General features: G+C 47.8%; 1 protein-coding gene across 1 annotated transcript in view; it reads left to right on the plus strand.

Moving 5' to 3' along the window:
- ACSS1 (acyl-CoA synthetase short chain family member 1) overlaps positions 1–14,689 on the plus strand; it is a gene marked incomplete at its 5' end in the record, with an annotated part of 38,636 nt that extends 23,947 nt beyond the window's left edge. Inside the window, 6 exons of the mRNA XM_082306644.1 lie at positions 3,047–3,159; positions 4,223–4,349; positions 5,966–6,093; positions 7,655–7,718; positions 8,298–8,416; positions 10,244–14,689. Of these exons, the coding sequence (XP_082162770.1) occupies positions 3,047–3,159; positions 4,223–4,349; positions 5,966–6,093; positions 7,655–7,718; positions 8,298–8,416; positions 10,244–10,417 (725 nt within the window). The 3' untranslated portion in view covers positions 10,418–14,689. The remainder of the gene's footprint in view (positions 1–3,046; positions 3,160–4,222; positions 4,350–5,965; positions 6,094–7,654; positions 7,719–8,297; positions 8,417–10,243) is intronic.
- Between the last annotated feature and the right edge of the window lie 2,432 nt (positions 14,690–17,121).

A 17,121-nucleotide genomic window follows, 5' to 3' on the forward strand; every position in this document is an offset into this window, starting at 1 on the left:
AGTTTGTCTTCAGTTAACTGGTGCATGCAGTGTGCATGCATTGTCTCCTATTTCCTCCAAAGTATAGGGTTAGATCTTATATTAAACTGTATTTCTCCTGGGTTTTTGGAGCAACAACTGTCAGGTGAGAGGTTAAAGAACATTTGCTGGACAGTCTGTAAGTGCAGAGTGCTTGATCTTACCTTGAACAAGGCATAGTTTTGCAAGTAAACAGTTACCAGCTCCTAGAAGCATAATATAATGATAAATATTCATGAAATTGATTTTATTAGAAAGTAGAATCAATCTTTCTCCACAGTTGATGCTTCCAATAAAGAGGAAGCCAAATTAATCTTGGAAACATGATATATTCCCTTTGAATGTAAAGGGAGCATGGAAAGAGATCATAGAAATACTTGGATGGATGCTGGTTGTGGTCCTGCAGTGTCGCCTCTTGTAGACAATTTCAGTATAGCTTGTTAATTGTACTGTTGTATGCAGTGTCCTCTACGGTATGTTGCTCTCCGAAGCAGCAACGTGTTGCTAGCTAATAAAGCCCAGTAGGCGTAAAGATCAGCAAATGGTGATTTAAGAATCCACTTGAAAGTCTTTGGATGAGCAAATGAGTGAGATAGCAATTACGAGAAGCAATTTAAGTAGTGTGGTATGTGCAGATGAGAGAGATGGAAAATTCCTATGGCTCTTACTGCTAAAATATTAGGTACTGCTGGGCTGTGATTGACAGTAATAGAATCAAAGCCGTGTTTGAGTTTCAGGTGTAGTTCTTCACAGTGCAGAAGAGACACTAGGTATTTTTACTTTTGTCATTGGTTTTATAAAAAAAGTACAGCTGTTGTATGCAGCTGTGAACAAAAGCTGGTTTTGAAAGACATCTCTGAATAGGCCCTGGAAACTTTTTTTGTTGTCATCATCTTACAGCAATTTAGACTGGGCTGGTGTTTCTGAGACTGATTCCCCCCGAAGCAGTCAGTCCAATCTATCTGTGGTGGTGAACACGATGGTGGCAGAGTACGTGCTGCACCCTGCTGCCAGAGGTGATTTACTCATGGGGAGGGGAGCCTGTTTCGATGCATCACCCTCCCTGCTCAGACTCTGCGGTCCTTGCTTAAAGTCTGGGTGGATTTGCGCTACAGCGACAGCACGGGCACAGGTAATGTGGAAGCATGGCTTTTCTTCTGCCAGCTCTGCCTCTAAAGACACAGACTTCATAAGGGCAGGGTAGAGCCTAGAAACCTTGCTAGCTGTCATCTGTCAGTGGCTAAAAGTGGTACTTTTAAGCCCATTTAGAATAGGTCTTCACCATGCAAATAATTTTTAAAGCACCCTTGCCTCCGTGCAGCTCCCTCTGGAATGTGACTTTACTGCCTTATGTGCAGCTGCCTGCAGCATGTGTAGGATGTGGCAAAACCCATGTTGAAACACAGCTTGCAGTGCTGTATTCAGAATGAGTACTGGCTTAGGAAGAGCAACCACCAGTTTAATCAGGTTCCTTGCTCTGATGCAGATTTTGTCTGTGCAAACAGGGAACAGTAGGTGTTTGGGGTGCTTTTTTTCTTTTTCTGAAAAAATTCAAGATGACCCTTTCAAAATAAACAGAAACGTATGAAGTAGATGCATGCCCATCAATGAAATGTGAAACAATTTTATGTGTAAGCCACATGTGAAACTATTTTCTGTAGATCTGAAGCTTAGAGTTTCTCAAAGAGACCCTTCCTCATAGCTACGTCAGTGCAGCTGGATGCAAATTCAGGGTCAAATTCAGCCTTTCCAATACCTGGTTTCAGTTTTCACAACCTCAGCAAAGCTGGTAGAGGAATGCACTCTCCAAGTGGCAGAACATACCTTTATTTATAGAGCTGTATTTTTAAAAGCCTAATACTCCTTTGTTTTTGTTTCTCTCTTGTGTTTCTGAATTAGTTTTAGAACAGAAAGGGTCTGATTAAGGTTGGAATCTGATTAAACGTTCATCCCAGCAGGAATGAAAAAGGATGATAAAACGTTCAATTTTGAATAGAAGATAAGCTCAACCTGCCTGTAAGGGGTGGGTTAATCTCATACTCTGTAATAATAGTAATTCAGACTCCTGAAGTGCTGAAAAGCTAACCTTAGACAGCTGTAAAAACAGCACCAGAAGTCCCCTGACGTACTTATATATGCTTGTGACGTGCCCTGGAAAATCACTTCTAGGGTAGGAAATGGGGCTGGCGCGTACTGCCCCCGCCACCAGGCAGCCCTGTCAGCATGAGGATCTGCAAGGGTGTAAGTGTGTGTTAGAGCTGCCTGTATCCGTTGCTGGTTGGTAGCTGGAGGAATGGGTTTATCTGTGAGACGACTTTGGGAACAGAGCATGTGGGCTGAATTGTTGGGGTCTTCACTGGGCCTGAGTGATTTGCCACGGAGGGGACTGTGGGACGGCTCTTGAACGCACACGTCGTGGCTGCTGCTGCAGGGTCCGCAGGCCGCCTGGTGCAAAGCCAGCTGCTGTAGCCTGTGTACTGCTCTCCTCTGAGCCTTCGAAGAGCTAAGCCGAACGTCAGCGATCCTGATGCTCTGGGGCATGGGGAGCTGCTCTTCCCCTGAGGCGGCTGCTTGGCCACACTCTGCGGTTTGTCACCGATGTACACGGAGGGCAGCAATTTTTGCAGCTGGCACTGAATGGTGTATCGTGCAGAAAGGGAGTAGGAGTAGCTCCTGATCCAAGCTCACCAAGGCGGGGGGACCTGCCTGCAGCTCTCTGCTCTCTGCCTGCTGCAGTGTCCCTGTAGATAGAGTAGGCATTGGTGGCGTCATCTTGGCTTGCCAGACGCTTTTCTACATTTAAGCCTTTCTTGTATTCACAAAGAGCTCTTGGTTTATCAGTGCTGCTTTGGTTTATCTGTGCTCCTTTCAGATAGCTGTGCTACTTGGTGTTGCATAGCTCCTTCCCAGTGGCTTTTTATTGCAAGGTGACTTCGCTATTCTCTTCTTTAACTAAGAAGAGCTGGCATTTGCTTTCATCCAGCATTGGATGGACCCCCAAATATTGTGTTTTTTGTTATTCTTCCAGAAACTGGTGGCATCTGCATTGCCCCGCGGCCTTCAGAGGAGAAAGCTGAGATCGTTCCAGCTATGGCTATGAGACCTTTCTTTGGGATTGTGCCCGTGCTGATGGATGAGAATGTGAGTTGAGGCTGTGCTGGGTACCCGAAAGAGAAGCTGCTGTGTGTTTTTGCCTTGATCACCTTTCTGATGGCAGAGGAACAGGATCTGGAAGGATGTTTGTTCCTCCATGAAAACGGTAGAATAGATGAGCAATTTTTATATTGGGCATATCTCAAATGTCCATACAGCTTGCCAACTGGGCATTGCAAGGTGTCTGCAAATCTCTAGAGGAGTGCTGGCATTTTCAGCACCACTTTTATGGTCTTAAACTGCTTCTGATTAAGAGCTGCTACCTCCATTTATGGGAGCAGTCAGAAATCACACAGCTCCTGGGAAAAAAACCATTCCTCGCTCTTAGAGGAGTGTCAGCACCACTTTTATGATCTTACACTGCTTCTGATTAAGAGCTGCTACCTCTATTTATGAGAGCAGTCAGAGGTCACACAGCTCCTGGGAACCAGGGAGCTGAACAGTTGGAGCAGCGCGTGCAACATCCAGTGACGTGGCGAGGCTGGAGAAGCCAACGGGACTGGTGGAGTTTTCCAAGGAAAATGAAAGGCATGAGGCCTTGCAACTGTGGGTGTCTGTGAGAAAACTGGTGCTGGTCTGCGAAGCTGTGCTGAGTGATCCCCATCTGCGCTCCAGTGCCCTGTTAAACAGTAAAGCGTGTAACCTCCCACAGACACAGTTTGGTATGGGAATGTGGCAGTTAACAAAAGTGAAAGTGGAAGGCAGGGGTCCAGGCATTTCACTGTTAGCCTCATCCCAGGCATCCTCTGGCTGCTCAGCACATCTTTGCTGTCATCTTTGCTGGCATTGCCCGCCGGAGAGTCACAGGACTCACTTTCCTTTTAGTCTTACAGCTGTCTTACCTGCCGTGCTGCTGGCCTCAAGGGGCGAGGACGGCATGACACAGGCAGTGCGTAGTAGCTCCACGAGCGGATTCATTTTCTCCACCTGTCGCCCTCCGCTGGCAGTCTGCAGTGAGCAACAGGGTGACTCTTGCCCGATCGGTGACACAGAAGCACTTCGTATTCCTGTTTTGTTCACCTGATCGTCCTTCCTGTGCTTGAACCTGCAGGGAAAGGTTATAGAGGGCAATGATGTGTCCGGTGCGCTCTGCATTGCCCAGCCATGGCCTGGCATGGCAAGAACAATCTATGGAGATGACCAGCGATTTGTTGATGCCTATTTCAAAGCCTACCCAGGTAAGGAAAGTGCCAGTGGAAGGCAGTTTGCGCTGCAGTGTAAGCACATTAGATATTTTCCGCAGCACTTTGTGGTATTTCTGTACCAGCCAGATCTTGGCTCCTTGGGGTTGTGTGTCACGTGTTGCAAGCATGCACTAATGGTCTTAGATAGTGTTCTAGCTGTCAAAGGGGAATGTATTTTTTAGAATTTTTTAATGCCCAGATTTTAAAGTCCAAATACCTTTTCGTTGGGGCCATATTGGATGGGAAGGTACCTCCTACATCACTGAATCTCACTGCTGCAGTCACAGGCTGTGTTACATCCTTCCTTCTTTAAAACATGGTCAAGTTGTGTCTGGCCAGTAATTAGAAGTGGCAGGGAAACATTTTTTGTAGAAGATTGGACACTCAGGGGAGCAACTGAAAGGGATTTGAAAGCTACAAGGTAGACAAGAGTTAGAGAGACAATCCTGTAAGTTGTACAAAAACAGTTGGAAAATAAGAATGGGAAACTGGTAGACGAAATTGAATGAGCCCATAGTCCCTTATTATTCACTACATGTTCGCATCTGAAATCTTGTTGGTATTTAGTTGATTTGGAAGGGCCGGAGGCATGACTGAAAGTCCATGAATTGGCCAGCAATGGGTCCTGGCAAGCACCACCTTCAGACTTCGCAGCACTAGCTGCCTGCTGCTGCTCAGAAGTGCCACAGGAACAATTCAGGTGCGGACATGGCTTTGATGAAGAGCCAACACAATCTGTGTCACTAGATGTGTCCCCAGTGACACTGGAGTTTCCTGGAACCACGGGGTCTTTTTCAGTTCCCATCAGAAGTTTTAGACTCTCCAAACACCATGCTTATCATGGGCTTTTTTTTTTTTTCCAGCTAATCTGATAGCAGTGTTTCTGCCATGCTCATATGCTGGAGAGGGCCTGTTATCTGGGATCTGAATCTTTGTTAGCCAGGAGGGGAGATGGCTTTTCATCAGTCCCAGTGTAAGTGATTAAAAAAATTGGCAGTGTTCCCATGTACAAAATGTAATAGAACTGCTCCCTTTCAGCTGAACAGTTTTAGTTTTCCATGAGCGCTGAGGTGCAGCTAGCAGCAGACCTGAATTTGACCAGTAGCCTATGGCATGATGGCAGATGGCATTTGAAGTGGTTTTATCTTAGAGCTGTATGCACCAGGCCTGAGCACGCAGTTGCTGTGCAGCTGTAGGCGTGTAAAGCCCAGGGAGATCAGAGAGCCCCCCTTGGTTTTGTAAATTCAACAAAGCATCACTGTGTTGTGTTGCTGGACCCGGTTTTCCTACAGGGAACATCAGCCACTGTTTGCTGCTGATTGCCTACAGTAATTTTGCCCATCTTGGCAGAGATCTGACCTCTGCTGTCTTGGTGCTGCTCAGGTGCTTACTTGGAGCCAGCACAGCCCAGGCAGAGCAGACGAAGGCTGGAGATGGCAGAGGCAAGTGGGAAATGGTATGTGGCAGGTCATGCAGCTGTAAGCTCAGGAGTCCTGCCTGATCCACCCTACCCTACTCGCCATCCTAGAGCATAGCCTGTTTGCATCAGAGCCCAAAGCAACAGCCTGGCACACTTTGTGCTGCTGACCACCCATGTGTCCTTGCTGTAGGTTACTACTTCACAGGGGATGGTGCTTACAGGACCAAGAAAGGCTATTACCAGATAACGGGGCGCATGGATGATGTCATTAACATCAGCGGACACAGGCTCGGGACGGCAGAGATAGAAGATGCAATGGTAAGTTCTGAGCAGGTAGAGGTCCCTTGACAGGGCATATCTGTGGGGCAGGGTGGCCCCTTGAAAGAAGCTTTATGAATTTAAACAAGTGCGGGGTCTGTTGCCTTCAAATCTCTGCCCCTGCATACGCACAGCAGCTTGACGCACAATGAATAGCAAACGTGCAAAAGGAAACGGCACCCTTATTAAGGAGATGACAAATGGGCAAGTGAGAAAGCAGTCACACCACGGGCAGTCCCTGCAGTCGAACTGTCCGAGCTGTTTCCTCTCGGTGCCGTTGTACTGTGGCAGCTGTAATTTTGGATGCTGGTGGAGTCTCCGTAAGGGATTGTCTCTCCTGTTTGTTCCTTCCCCTCTGCTAACACCTAGCCTCTCCTTCCCAAATCTGTGGTTCTTGCTCGTCTGAACTAGCTGAGTATGCTGAGAATTCAGCAGTGTTAAATATGAAGCAATGCTGATTCATGTCAGCTGCAAAGCTAGCCTGTCATTTTGAGAGAAAATAATATTAGCTCAGAGAATTGAAAACAAGAAGTCCTCAGAGCATTTACCTTCAAAGCTTGACCTGAATATTTATTTCTATATTATGTGCTTTGCCTGCAAATGGCACTTAAATGTAACATTTGATAAACCTGAGCTGTGTTTGCATGGCACGCAGGATCCTACTGTCTCCTCTGAGTAAATTTTTTGTCTGTGTGGGTTTCTGATCGTAGGTACAGGATCCAGTTCCTCCCTCACTCTGTGTATGTGTACGCATGTGTATATGCAAATATATTTACATGCTTTGATTGCTCTGCGATGTACTCTTTCATATTTTAATCTAATTTAAGATAGCATAATCCAGTTTTTGGTGTGGGATTCAGATATGCGATTTCTTCCGGTCTGCACACAAATTGTCTTTGTACTTCAGAAGAACGTTAAATTAAACTCTGAAGTGTGACAGAGAATAAATCACTGTTGTGTAGCGTAATAATAAAAAAATGCATTTGGCAAAACAACCTTTCCCCCCTTCTGGGACGATGAAAAGGCCTGATTCTTTCTGCCTTCCGCTGTGCTTTGGGCACTTATAAACGCCAGTCAGATGTGGAGCATGATGTTGGCAGCTTCACTTTTGCTCTGCTGGCAACAGTTCCCTGTGGCACAGAGCAATGCAGAACTGGTTTTGCTTGTGATTTGGCCATGGCCAGTCACCACTTGGGACTGTAGCCATGCACACACAAGAGCACAGACAAAGAAAGAGAAAGCAGTTTTCGAGCTGGTGCAAATGCAGCTTGGTGTGCAGTGGGGCTTAGCAGTGTCTGTAAGAGTACTTATTTGTGTGTTTAAAACCAGGGCCAATCCAGTGAGTAAATGCTACTCCCAGAGACATGGCCACGGCCCTGGCCACCAACTGAGCATGCAGTAGGAAGGTGGCATCCAGCTTTCCTGTTGTGCTTTACTTGGATCTGCCAAGGGGAGGGTGAGATACGGCAAGGTGTTTTGTTCCTAGAGCAACTGGTGCAAACTCTGCAGGGCTTGAAGCAGTTGTTATGCTCTGTGTGTTTTTGTTTCACTTTTTGTGAAGGCTGATCACCCTGAGGTCCCTGAGACAGCTGTGATTGGGTATCCACACAAGATCAAAGGAGAAGGTATGTGAAAAGCAGTGTCCTGACGTGACACCTGCATACACTTTCCTTAATTTCTAACCTGGGCTCCGTGTTACGAGGTGCCTAGGGAATGGGAGGGCAGTTATCCTTAGGTTGACTGGTGTTGCAGCCCCAAGAGGCAAACACAGCCGTAAAAATAACTGCATGTTCCTAAGCTGGGTGCAGGTATTACTCCCCTAAACAGTTTTCACACATAGTGTTTACGTATGTGTTAGAGCTTCCTTAAAAAGGGTTGTGCTCAGCGATGTCCTTGGAACAGAACGGGAATAGCTGATTTGCCGTTGGCCAGCTTTTGATCCCAGCGACACTGTGGTAATTTATGTTGAGTTGTCATTGTCACTGAGATCAGTCTGGTCCATAGATGCCAAGAGAAGGCTGGGCCATCATTTGAGGGCTGGAGTCTGACTCCCTTTTGTAAACAGGATCTATGGTTTTCTTGGCAGTCCCTAGATTGCACATAGCAATGATTTGAAACCTGTCTTGGCATTTGAATGAGCATCCCTGGTCTTGCCAGCCAGTGTCTAATATGAGGTATGTGGCTTCTGCTCATTTGTCTTCCAGGTGCCTTTGCGTTCATAGTGCTAAAGGAGCAGACAGCTCATATAGACCGTGTCAAAGAAGAGCTCAAAACCATAGTGGCTTCCAAGATAGCAAAATACGCTGTGCCTGACCACATTCTGGTAAGTGGGAGACTGTAACTGGGACCAAGAGAAGGAATGGTCACACTGAGCAAGCCTCACCTTCCTGCCTGCAGTGCTGCTGTTGTCCCTCTCTGGCAGGATGAGAAGCAGAAAAACAGAACTAGGTGGAGGGGAGGGGAGGGCAGGTGCAGTGGTCTGCAGGTGCTCCTTCTCCATGCCTGAGGGTCAGCAGTGACCCAGCGGGTGGCTGGGATATTACAGCTGCTCCAGCCTGCAGAGCAGCTTCTTGGTGGGGCTGCTATAGAGCGTGTTTTCGAGCTACCCTGAGGCTGCTCCGTTTTGGCCAAGTGCTGAACAACCCTCAAAATGGGATGCACAGAGAGTGTTGAGAGCACCGTGCTTGGCAAGAGCTCTGGCAAAGAGGAACCCCAGGCCCACCCTGTGCCTCAAGACACACTTGATGTCCCTGTTCGCCATGCAGCAGCATTACTGCTCCACATAGCTCTTGCCCTCAGCTAACCCCTTGCTGAAGCAATGTAGTGCTGCTCTCTCTGGCCCTGTGCAATGGATCAGATAAAATCCTACCAAACTGTAGAGAAATGCCACAACCTTCCGTGTCACCGAGGGGCAGAGTGACACTTTCCACTGCCCAGCTATTTTGCGCTGATAATTAGCATCAACGCCAGATCCCAAAGCACTGGCTGTTTCTATTGTGTACCTCAGATGGCTGTTCAGCCTGACCCTGGGAGCACTGACGAACTCCAGGCTCTGTTTCAAGCCTGCTCACCTTTCAGCAGCTCCATTTGTGTGTTTGGGGAGAGTGCACAAAGCTGCCCCTTAGCTGCCCCCCAAGGCCCCTCTGCATCCATTCCACTCTCTGCTTGGAGGCAGTGACCAGACCACTACTTTGAGGGGCTCTGCTTTAGCCATGTGCTGGGAAGGTGGACACCAAGGCACAGGTTACAGAATATGTCAGGAGCAGACAAGGGTGGCTCATGCAACTTGGAACAGCCCAAGACGTCCTCAGTGGATTGGAGCAGCTCCCAGAATTTGCAGGTTTGCAAGGAAACATCTCTGTTTCCCTGTGTTTGGGGGCAGTCCTGCAGAGAAGTCCTACAATTCTTTCCTTCTATGTTAGTTAATGCTTTGGAGTTTTGTAGCCTACTGGCCTGATCATGTAGCAAAATGTGAGACCTGCTAGTGTCTCTGTTCGGTGCCTGAGAACTCTTTACCAGGTTCAAGTTTATGCTAAAGCCTTTGAATCTGCAGCTACGTCCTTTGCAGGAAGCATAGCCAAGACATTTAACATTCTTCTGGTTATGAAGGAAGGCGTGTAGGCTGACAGATACAATCAAGCAGAGAGACACATCAGCAGACAGGAGTTATCCCTTGAGTAGGAGACCCTGTAGCTGGCGTGCAGTATTGTGTGCTTTATACTCCTGCCTTGTAAAGGGGAATACGAATGTCTGTTCTGGTCATGTGTTGACATCTGTGTCATCATTAGTGCCTGAGTTTTCAAGTGTAACTAGCTTTCTAGATCAATAACTAACAGCTTATTCAGGACCTGATTCTCCAAAGAGCTGTGCATCCTGCAGCACTCAGCCTGGAGATATACAGCAATGAGTAAATGGGGAACGAAATCCACTTAGATGAGGGTAAAATCTATAGCACAAGGAATTGATGCTAGTGACATGCCTTTCCTTGGACATAAACCAATGTGCTCGATGGTCTAGTATTTCCCAGGAGGCTCAAAGGAGCTGTGGCCATGAGATAGCGTGCCAGGCTTAGGACAGTTCAGCCAAATTTCCTTGTGGTTTCCAGCAGGACCCAGGTTCTAATATGGGTGCATCTTTCCCTTCTCTGCAGGTGGTGAAACGTCTTCCTAAAACCCGATCAGGGAAGATCATGAGAAGGCTGCTGAGGAAAGTAGTCACTGAACAATCAAGCAACATGGGAGATGTCACCACACTTGACGATCCAAGTGTTGTCAAGGAGATATTGGATGCTTACCAGAAATACAAGGAGAAGAGTTCCTCATAGCAGGCAGCTCTGGAATCTCTCTCCTCTGGAAATGTGGAAGGTGTCAAGTAACCAGGCAAACGACATAGTTGTCTCTGGGTGTTTTTTTTTTTTTTAAAAACTCTGTTCCCTTCTAGGGGAACAAGATTTTCTGCTCCACAACGTATTTTGAGATGCACAGAGCTAGGAGCAATTTGCAGTTTTGCACAGTCAGTGAGCTCCCTTTCATTGCTTTTAGGGCCGATGCAGAGCAGCCGTTGGTGGTTTCCATTAGCTATGATGAAATTTAATACTAGCTGAAGCAAGATGCAGACGTTAATGTTTCTCGTTTTAATGTTACTGTACAGGGAAATGTTTTTATACAATACTTTTGCTGTTTTAAAAGAAGCCCTGGAATACACTTCTTCAATTTTTTTCTTCAGCTTGGATATCCAAGTTCAAGTAGCTGTATTTCACTGCGACTGTGGTGCCTTTTCAGCAATGCTGGGTATTCTGGTAGATATTTCACATGTGTTAGTAAGGAAATAAGAAGGACGTTGCTAGTCTGATAATTCTTTCTTGTGTTTACCCAGTCGTTACCCTTCGTCTTTCCTCATAAGGATTTGTTCCTACCACTATATGTCCTGGGACTTGCCAGAGATGGTGAGCCTGTATCCCTTCATGTCCCACCTAGGCAACCCACCACTAGCAACTTCCAGGCACAAAACTGAGCCACAAAGCCTGCTGCTGGGCTCACTACATGTCCTCAATGCATTGCCAGTTGTGTGGGACGGGTCTGGTCCCACGTGTTTTTATTCTGCCTTGAGAAACTGAGATTACCAACTGGGTTTTTAAAGTAACTGTCCTCTTCTTCATCGGTGATGACAACTGGTCAGTGTTGTCCGTTGTGGTTCACTTCTGCATATTAGGAGTGGCGGTCTACAACTGGTAGATCTTTGTTGTCAGTTGGTGATTTGTGTAGGTGCCTTTGTTTCTTGAAGTCGCTATGAAAAGGGATGATGTTTGCTTGCTGTCTGTCAGAGGAGCATTGGGAAACAAAATCCTGAAGTGCTCAAGAGAGGTTTGAAGCTGAGGAAGACGTGCTGGAGGCTCTATTGTGACTTGCCAAGCTGTGTGCTTTCTGGCCAAGGAATGGTTATTTTAGCACATTCCCAAATGGCCTGTAATCTTGTTTGCTCCAACAAAGACAGGCACCCAGTTTGGAGGTAGGTTGGTTCTCCTGTCAGAAGTTATGACTTAATGCTTATCATTTCAAGTTGGGCCCTACCACGTCTGCCCCTTCTGCATGCTGCTGTGCTGATCTTCCAAAGAGTTAAATGCCAGGTGGGTACCTGCAAATTGCACAATCCACAAAGAAGGAAGTGCCTCTTAGATGCCTTCTGGAAAGCAATGGTAGCATTCCAGACCAGCAGCCTCAGAATAGCAGGGAACAATAACCTTTGTCTTTCATATGCTTTCAAAATTGCAACTAATATATTCAGTGTTTTTATTTCTGGACTCATTTGGTCACGAACACATTTTGATTGAAGCACTCCTTATATTTGGGCTGTTCAGAAGAATTTGCTAGTAGGTCTCCTGGCTTCTAATATGCCACTGAAGGTCACAAAAAAGCCTGTAGGGGCCAAATGCCTTTGAGACTTCTGCCACTCCTAAATTTGTTTTAAGCTGGCTGAGGCGTTCAGCGTGGTTGGAGGGGCCACAAAGCGTGCCAGGAAGGCACGGCAGAGGACTCCTCCCCTCTCCCTGAGTGCAAAAGCTCAGGGTATACGCCAGTGCAGCGTGCACAGTGCTGATCCCGGGAGCGCGTGCCACAAGGGCTCCGGCAGAGCTTCTCCATCTTAACCTGCCTAAGCCAAGTGACTGCTAACCAGACTGCTAACCACCATTCCAGTGCTGTGGCTGGGGGCACTCCCTCAAACCTTGCAGTCCTGCCTCTGTCTTTCTCAGATGACAGTCTGCTTAGTTTCACGGAGCTGTATGTTTTGGCCTGCCAAAACATTGGCAGAATCGCCAATTTTTGCTGTAGTTTTACAGGGGTTACTTACTGCTGAATTGAACTGGAGCAGCACTGCCTTTTCCAGTGGGACTGTGTACTGGAAAGACAATCTGTGCACCTAACTGGAGGCAGGAAAGGCAGGAAGGAAATGGCTAGGTGATCCTGTAGGACTGGGAGAGGAGTGGCGAGTTTTTTGGCCAGCGGAGATTCTGGTACCAAATGGGGAAGCAGGCTGCTCGCAGTACGATGTGTTCTCAAAGACAGGCATGTTGTCTTAGATCCCAGAGTTCCTCTGAGTATGCTAGCTGCATTTGCTGTTTTTTTGGTTTTTTTTTTTTTTTTTTTTAATTTATTTTAAACATCTCTAGGGACTGGGTAATACAGTAGGGAATATCACGCTCTGTTAAAATTCCCATCCTTCTGACTGCAATCCATTTTTGCTTAAGGTAAGTAGACACCCTGTGGACTTTGTGGGAAGTTGAAGATCAGAAGGTTTGATAGAGTTGACAGGATGTTAGTATTTCAGAAGACAGCCACTACATATATCCTCTATTGCCATTGCAAAAGAAAAAAAAAACCAACCACTTCCGTAAGTGATTTTCAAGTGGGAAGCAGCTAGGAGTTAATGCTTTTGACAGAAAAAGTAGACTCATTTGTTTAAACAAGTTGTCTCCACGCAGTCTGAAATACAGCATGGAGGACAAAAAATGACTTTTGAACAAGATTACACACTTCCCTTTTAGTCAAGAAAGCATTTCCTATATTAGGGATATAGAATTTACTTGTCCTGTTGACCTGATATTTCTGTGCTAAGGTGTGACCCAGTGGTCACAGACAGATGGTCTAATTCGTCTGAACTGTCTCACGAAGACTAGCTACGTGAGGAGCAGTGTGCTTTGGTGCATTGAGATGTTTGTCATACAATCCCTCTGCTCAGGGAAGATGGGAGATAGGCGCGTTCCTTCACCTGCATCCCTGTTGTCTCAGCTTGCATGGGCTTAGGGACCACGGTTGCCAGGGAGGTAACAGACTGACCAGGTAGCTGCAGCACCCCAATAAATACATAGCCACGCCAGCTATGGTGCGGACAGGCTGTAGTTACAAACAAGCCTCATACTGTGAACTTCTGAAGCCTTACAAGCACCTTTGCTAAAATCACGTCACCAGCATGTGCAAGATTGGAGTGCCACGTGCCTGCCATCCAGTACCACAGTGGCTACTCTGCTTCTTCCTTGTGCATTTCCACAGCTGAGCTGTGGTCCTTGGGATGTCCATCTGCTCAGAGGCCTCCTTGGGGTATTCAAAGAGAGCATGTGGTGCCGTTGTGCTGCCCGCATGGTGTTCTGCAGTGGACATAAGCTCCTGCTCGGCAGCCTCAGCCCCCACCTCTCTCGGCAAAACTGCACTTCTGCAAGTGTACCAGCATCAGCTCTTGGAGCTAACGCCCAGTGCTCAGTTCAGCTAATAGCACCCTGAGGCTGGTAGAAGCAGAGCTAGGCAGGGCTTGGAACTGGTACTTCTTACAGAAAGAATACTCTGCTTCACTGGGTAGGCTACTCATGGAAAGCTTTGCCAAACAGATGAAATTTTCCAGCCAGAGAAGTCTCCCTTTCTTCTTTTTTCCCCATGATCTCCTCTAACTGCAGCGGTTGCATCTTCAGTGCAAGCCTCAGTCAAGCTTTGCATTTTTATTATTCCCTGGACGTCACCAACACGAGCACTGGTGCGTGGCGGCAGTGCTTTCTGCTTCGCATGCGGCCCCACCAGGCTTGTGGCTCAGGGAGGGGTTCAGCCTGCAGGACTGGCACTGATGTCCTCGGTTCTTGAAATGCTAGGAAGGAGGTAGCTTGCAAAAGACCCCGGGCCTGCAGTCTGAAGAGCTGATCTTCACTAATCAGCGAAGGAGGTAATGATACATGGAACACCTTACAGTGGGATCGTGGGACAAACTTGGGGGTAATTGCTTCGTTTAGAAAAGCAGAACCGTTGAATTATTCTAAACCTTTGTGTGTCCATGAGCACCGTGTGGGTTATTTGCCAGATTGCCTTTGTTTTGCCTTCACTAAAAGAGATCCAGGTCACGGTGCCTTTTCCCCCGCTGGAGACACAGACCATGATTTTCTTAATTTTAGAAAAGGAAGGTCTGTCTTTCTAGAGATGAGGTGTGTGTTGTACAGTCTAATGTTAACCCTTTAATTTCATTTTGTTTTCTTGTAATCATGCTTTAAACACATTTATTGTCCTTGACCAAAACCAGTTTCTTCAATGATCTCTGTATTCATATTTTCATTAAAGGAAATATCTTTCTCCGTGTGATGGGTTGGCTTTGCAGCATACGTGTCCAGCCCTCCATCCCCTAAAGGGTCTGGGATTTTTTCAGTTCTTTGGACTTGCTTCTGCCTGTCCTGATTATTTTAGTCTGCCAGCACAGGCCAAAGAAAGGCAAAGGAGTTCGAGATCAGGATGAGTCATCTTGTGGTCCAAATTGCTGTTTTGCTTTGCTGCTTTTCTCTAAAAAGTAGCTCACAGGAAATGAGTTACTGCCAGAAAACTGCCACTGCAAAAAAACTCAAAAAGTTGAAGAACTAGCATTTGCATGTCAGTAAGCTGCATGTCTCCTGTAAATCCCAGGGTCCCACTGCTCTACACTCATTTTCCTGTGTGATGCAAACAGAGAACAATTAGTGGGAACAATTAATTACCATTAGTTGATATGAACGGTTCAGCTACGCATCTCCTTGTCTCGTGCACAGCATGCACAAGTAGAAAAGGACTGGAAACGGGATGGGCGTGGGGAACATGAGAGACAGCATTGCTTAGAAAGTGAGTGTGTAGCTGTCCCAGATGAGAAGGAATTTGTTTCCAGGTGCCATGGATCGTTTGTAAATGCCAGGAACACATCCTCTGCAGGGCGCCTTGTCCATTAAGAGGTGAGGAAGATTGTGTTTCACCCTCTACGTGCCACATGGATAACACTATAGTTGTAATGCAGGAACGGACACTGAACATCCTCATTAGCCACTTCTCCTGTTACCTCCAGCAGCTGCTTCTGGAGCGCTTCCAATGCCGCTCTTAGCTCTTGCAGCCCTCTGGTAAGTGTCTCCGACAAGTCGCGGAAAGGGCTAGATAGAAAGGCAGGTGCCCATCTCCCCACTTTGTGTTTCGCTACTGCAGCTGCCCTAATTTATTTACTGAGAATTTATTGGTAAAGTGGAGACTGTTTTCCAGCCTAACACAATTATATTCAGGGGCTGTCTCTGTGGCCAGTTAAAGCCACAGAAACTGATTTCAGTCACAAGTTTCTGTTTTTAAACTAAGCAGGAACAGAATGATTCTTTTTCAGCTTGAAAACAGACAATTCTGGACAGGGAATTGTTTTCTGGCTGAGTCTAGAGGCACAGCATGTTTTTCGTGGCAGCAAGCCTAGCCCTGCTTTGTCCTGGATAGAAAGATTTGGGGACGTAACCACTTTTTGGGGTGGAAATGGTCACAGCTATGCAAAATTACCAGCCTACAAACATTGGTAATGAACGATCTGCCACAGCAGCTTTTTCACTCTTGCTACTATTCCTCTATAGCTGGTGTGTATTTGCTTGGACCCCGTGTCTGCAGTGACAAAGCTTACTTTGGCTTTTTGGTCTGTGGAAGCTGGGCGAGTGGAAACCCAGTGCTTTTTAGTGCTCATCCTGCGCCTGGCATGCAGAAAACTCAAATTTCTTTTTCTATCTATTGGACCTTGGGGATGCCACTTAACTCCTCTGCACCCCCAGGAATGACCTCATGGCAGAGTTGGGAGGAAAGGTTGTGGAATACTACTCACAAGGTCCTGGGATGAGATGGTTGTTCAGGAAAGCGAGTGCCTTTAGGGAGCAGTGCTTCTAAGCTCTCTTGCAGCTGCTGGGCCTGTTGCCTGAATTCAATCTGAACAGAGAGAAAAGGTGTCCCCCCACCCCTTTTCCTGGCCACAGCCCCTCTCCGTGGAAAACCCACACGTTTTGTTACTAGGCGTGATGCCAAATAGCCTTTCCCATTCCTTGGCAGCACGCAGCGGGGGCAGTCCCGTCTTCCAGCCCTTGTCTGTTGAGCTGCACTTCCTAAACGCTGGTTTCTGCAGCGTTAACAACGCCGTGGGGCTGATCTTGGTGCCGGCACCCAGGGTCCTTCCTGTAACGCGGCTGCTCCTGAGCAAGGCAAAGCAGCCAGAAACACCTCAGCACATCGTGTTACCCAAACGACCAAAAGAGGAGCAAAGGTGATGTTCTGGGCTCCCAGAAGACGGGGGCGCGGGTGTCACCCCTCGCATCTGGGCTGAGCCGTCCCGTGGGCACACGAGTTGTTGAGGGGCGCAGGCAGGTGTAACGAGGGGCCCGGCAGCTCCGCCAGCTCCCACCCCCGTAACCGGCTCCGTCAGCCAGCGAGAGATTTGCCTTCGGCGCCCCAGAGCCCCCCGGCGGCCCTCTGCCTTCCCGTCCCACCGGAGACCGTTTCTCCCCGCTCCCCGGGGAAAATCCCCCCTGTCGCGGTTTCCTGGCGCCATCTTGCGGGCCACGGGGCTCGGGCTCGCCGCGCCCGGGGGAGAAGCCACTGCAGCACCAGCCCGGCCCAGGGGAGCCCCAGGCCGCCCAGGAGGCAGCGGTGGAGCTGGCCGAGATCCCCGCGGCGGCAGGGCAGCTGCTAGCCCGTGCTGCCCGCCGGCGGGGACCGGGCCTCCCCTCGCCTCAGGCCCGCC

This window comes from Platalea leucorodia (assembly GCF_965183815.1).
Source record: "Platalea leucorodia genome assembly, chromosome: 3".
In the NCBI taxonomy this organism is placed as follows: Eukaryota; Metazoa; Chordata; class Aves; order Pelecaniformes; family Threskiornithidae; genus Platalea; species Platalea leucorodia.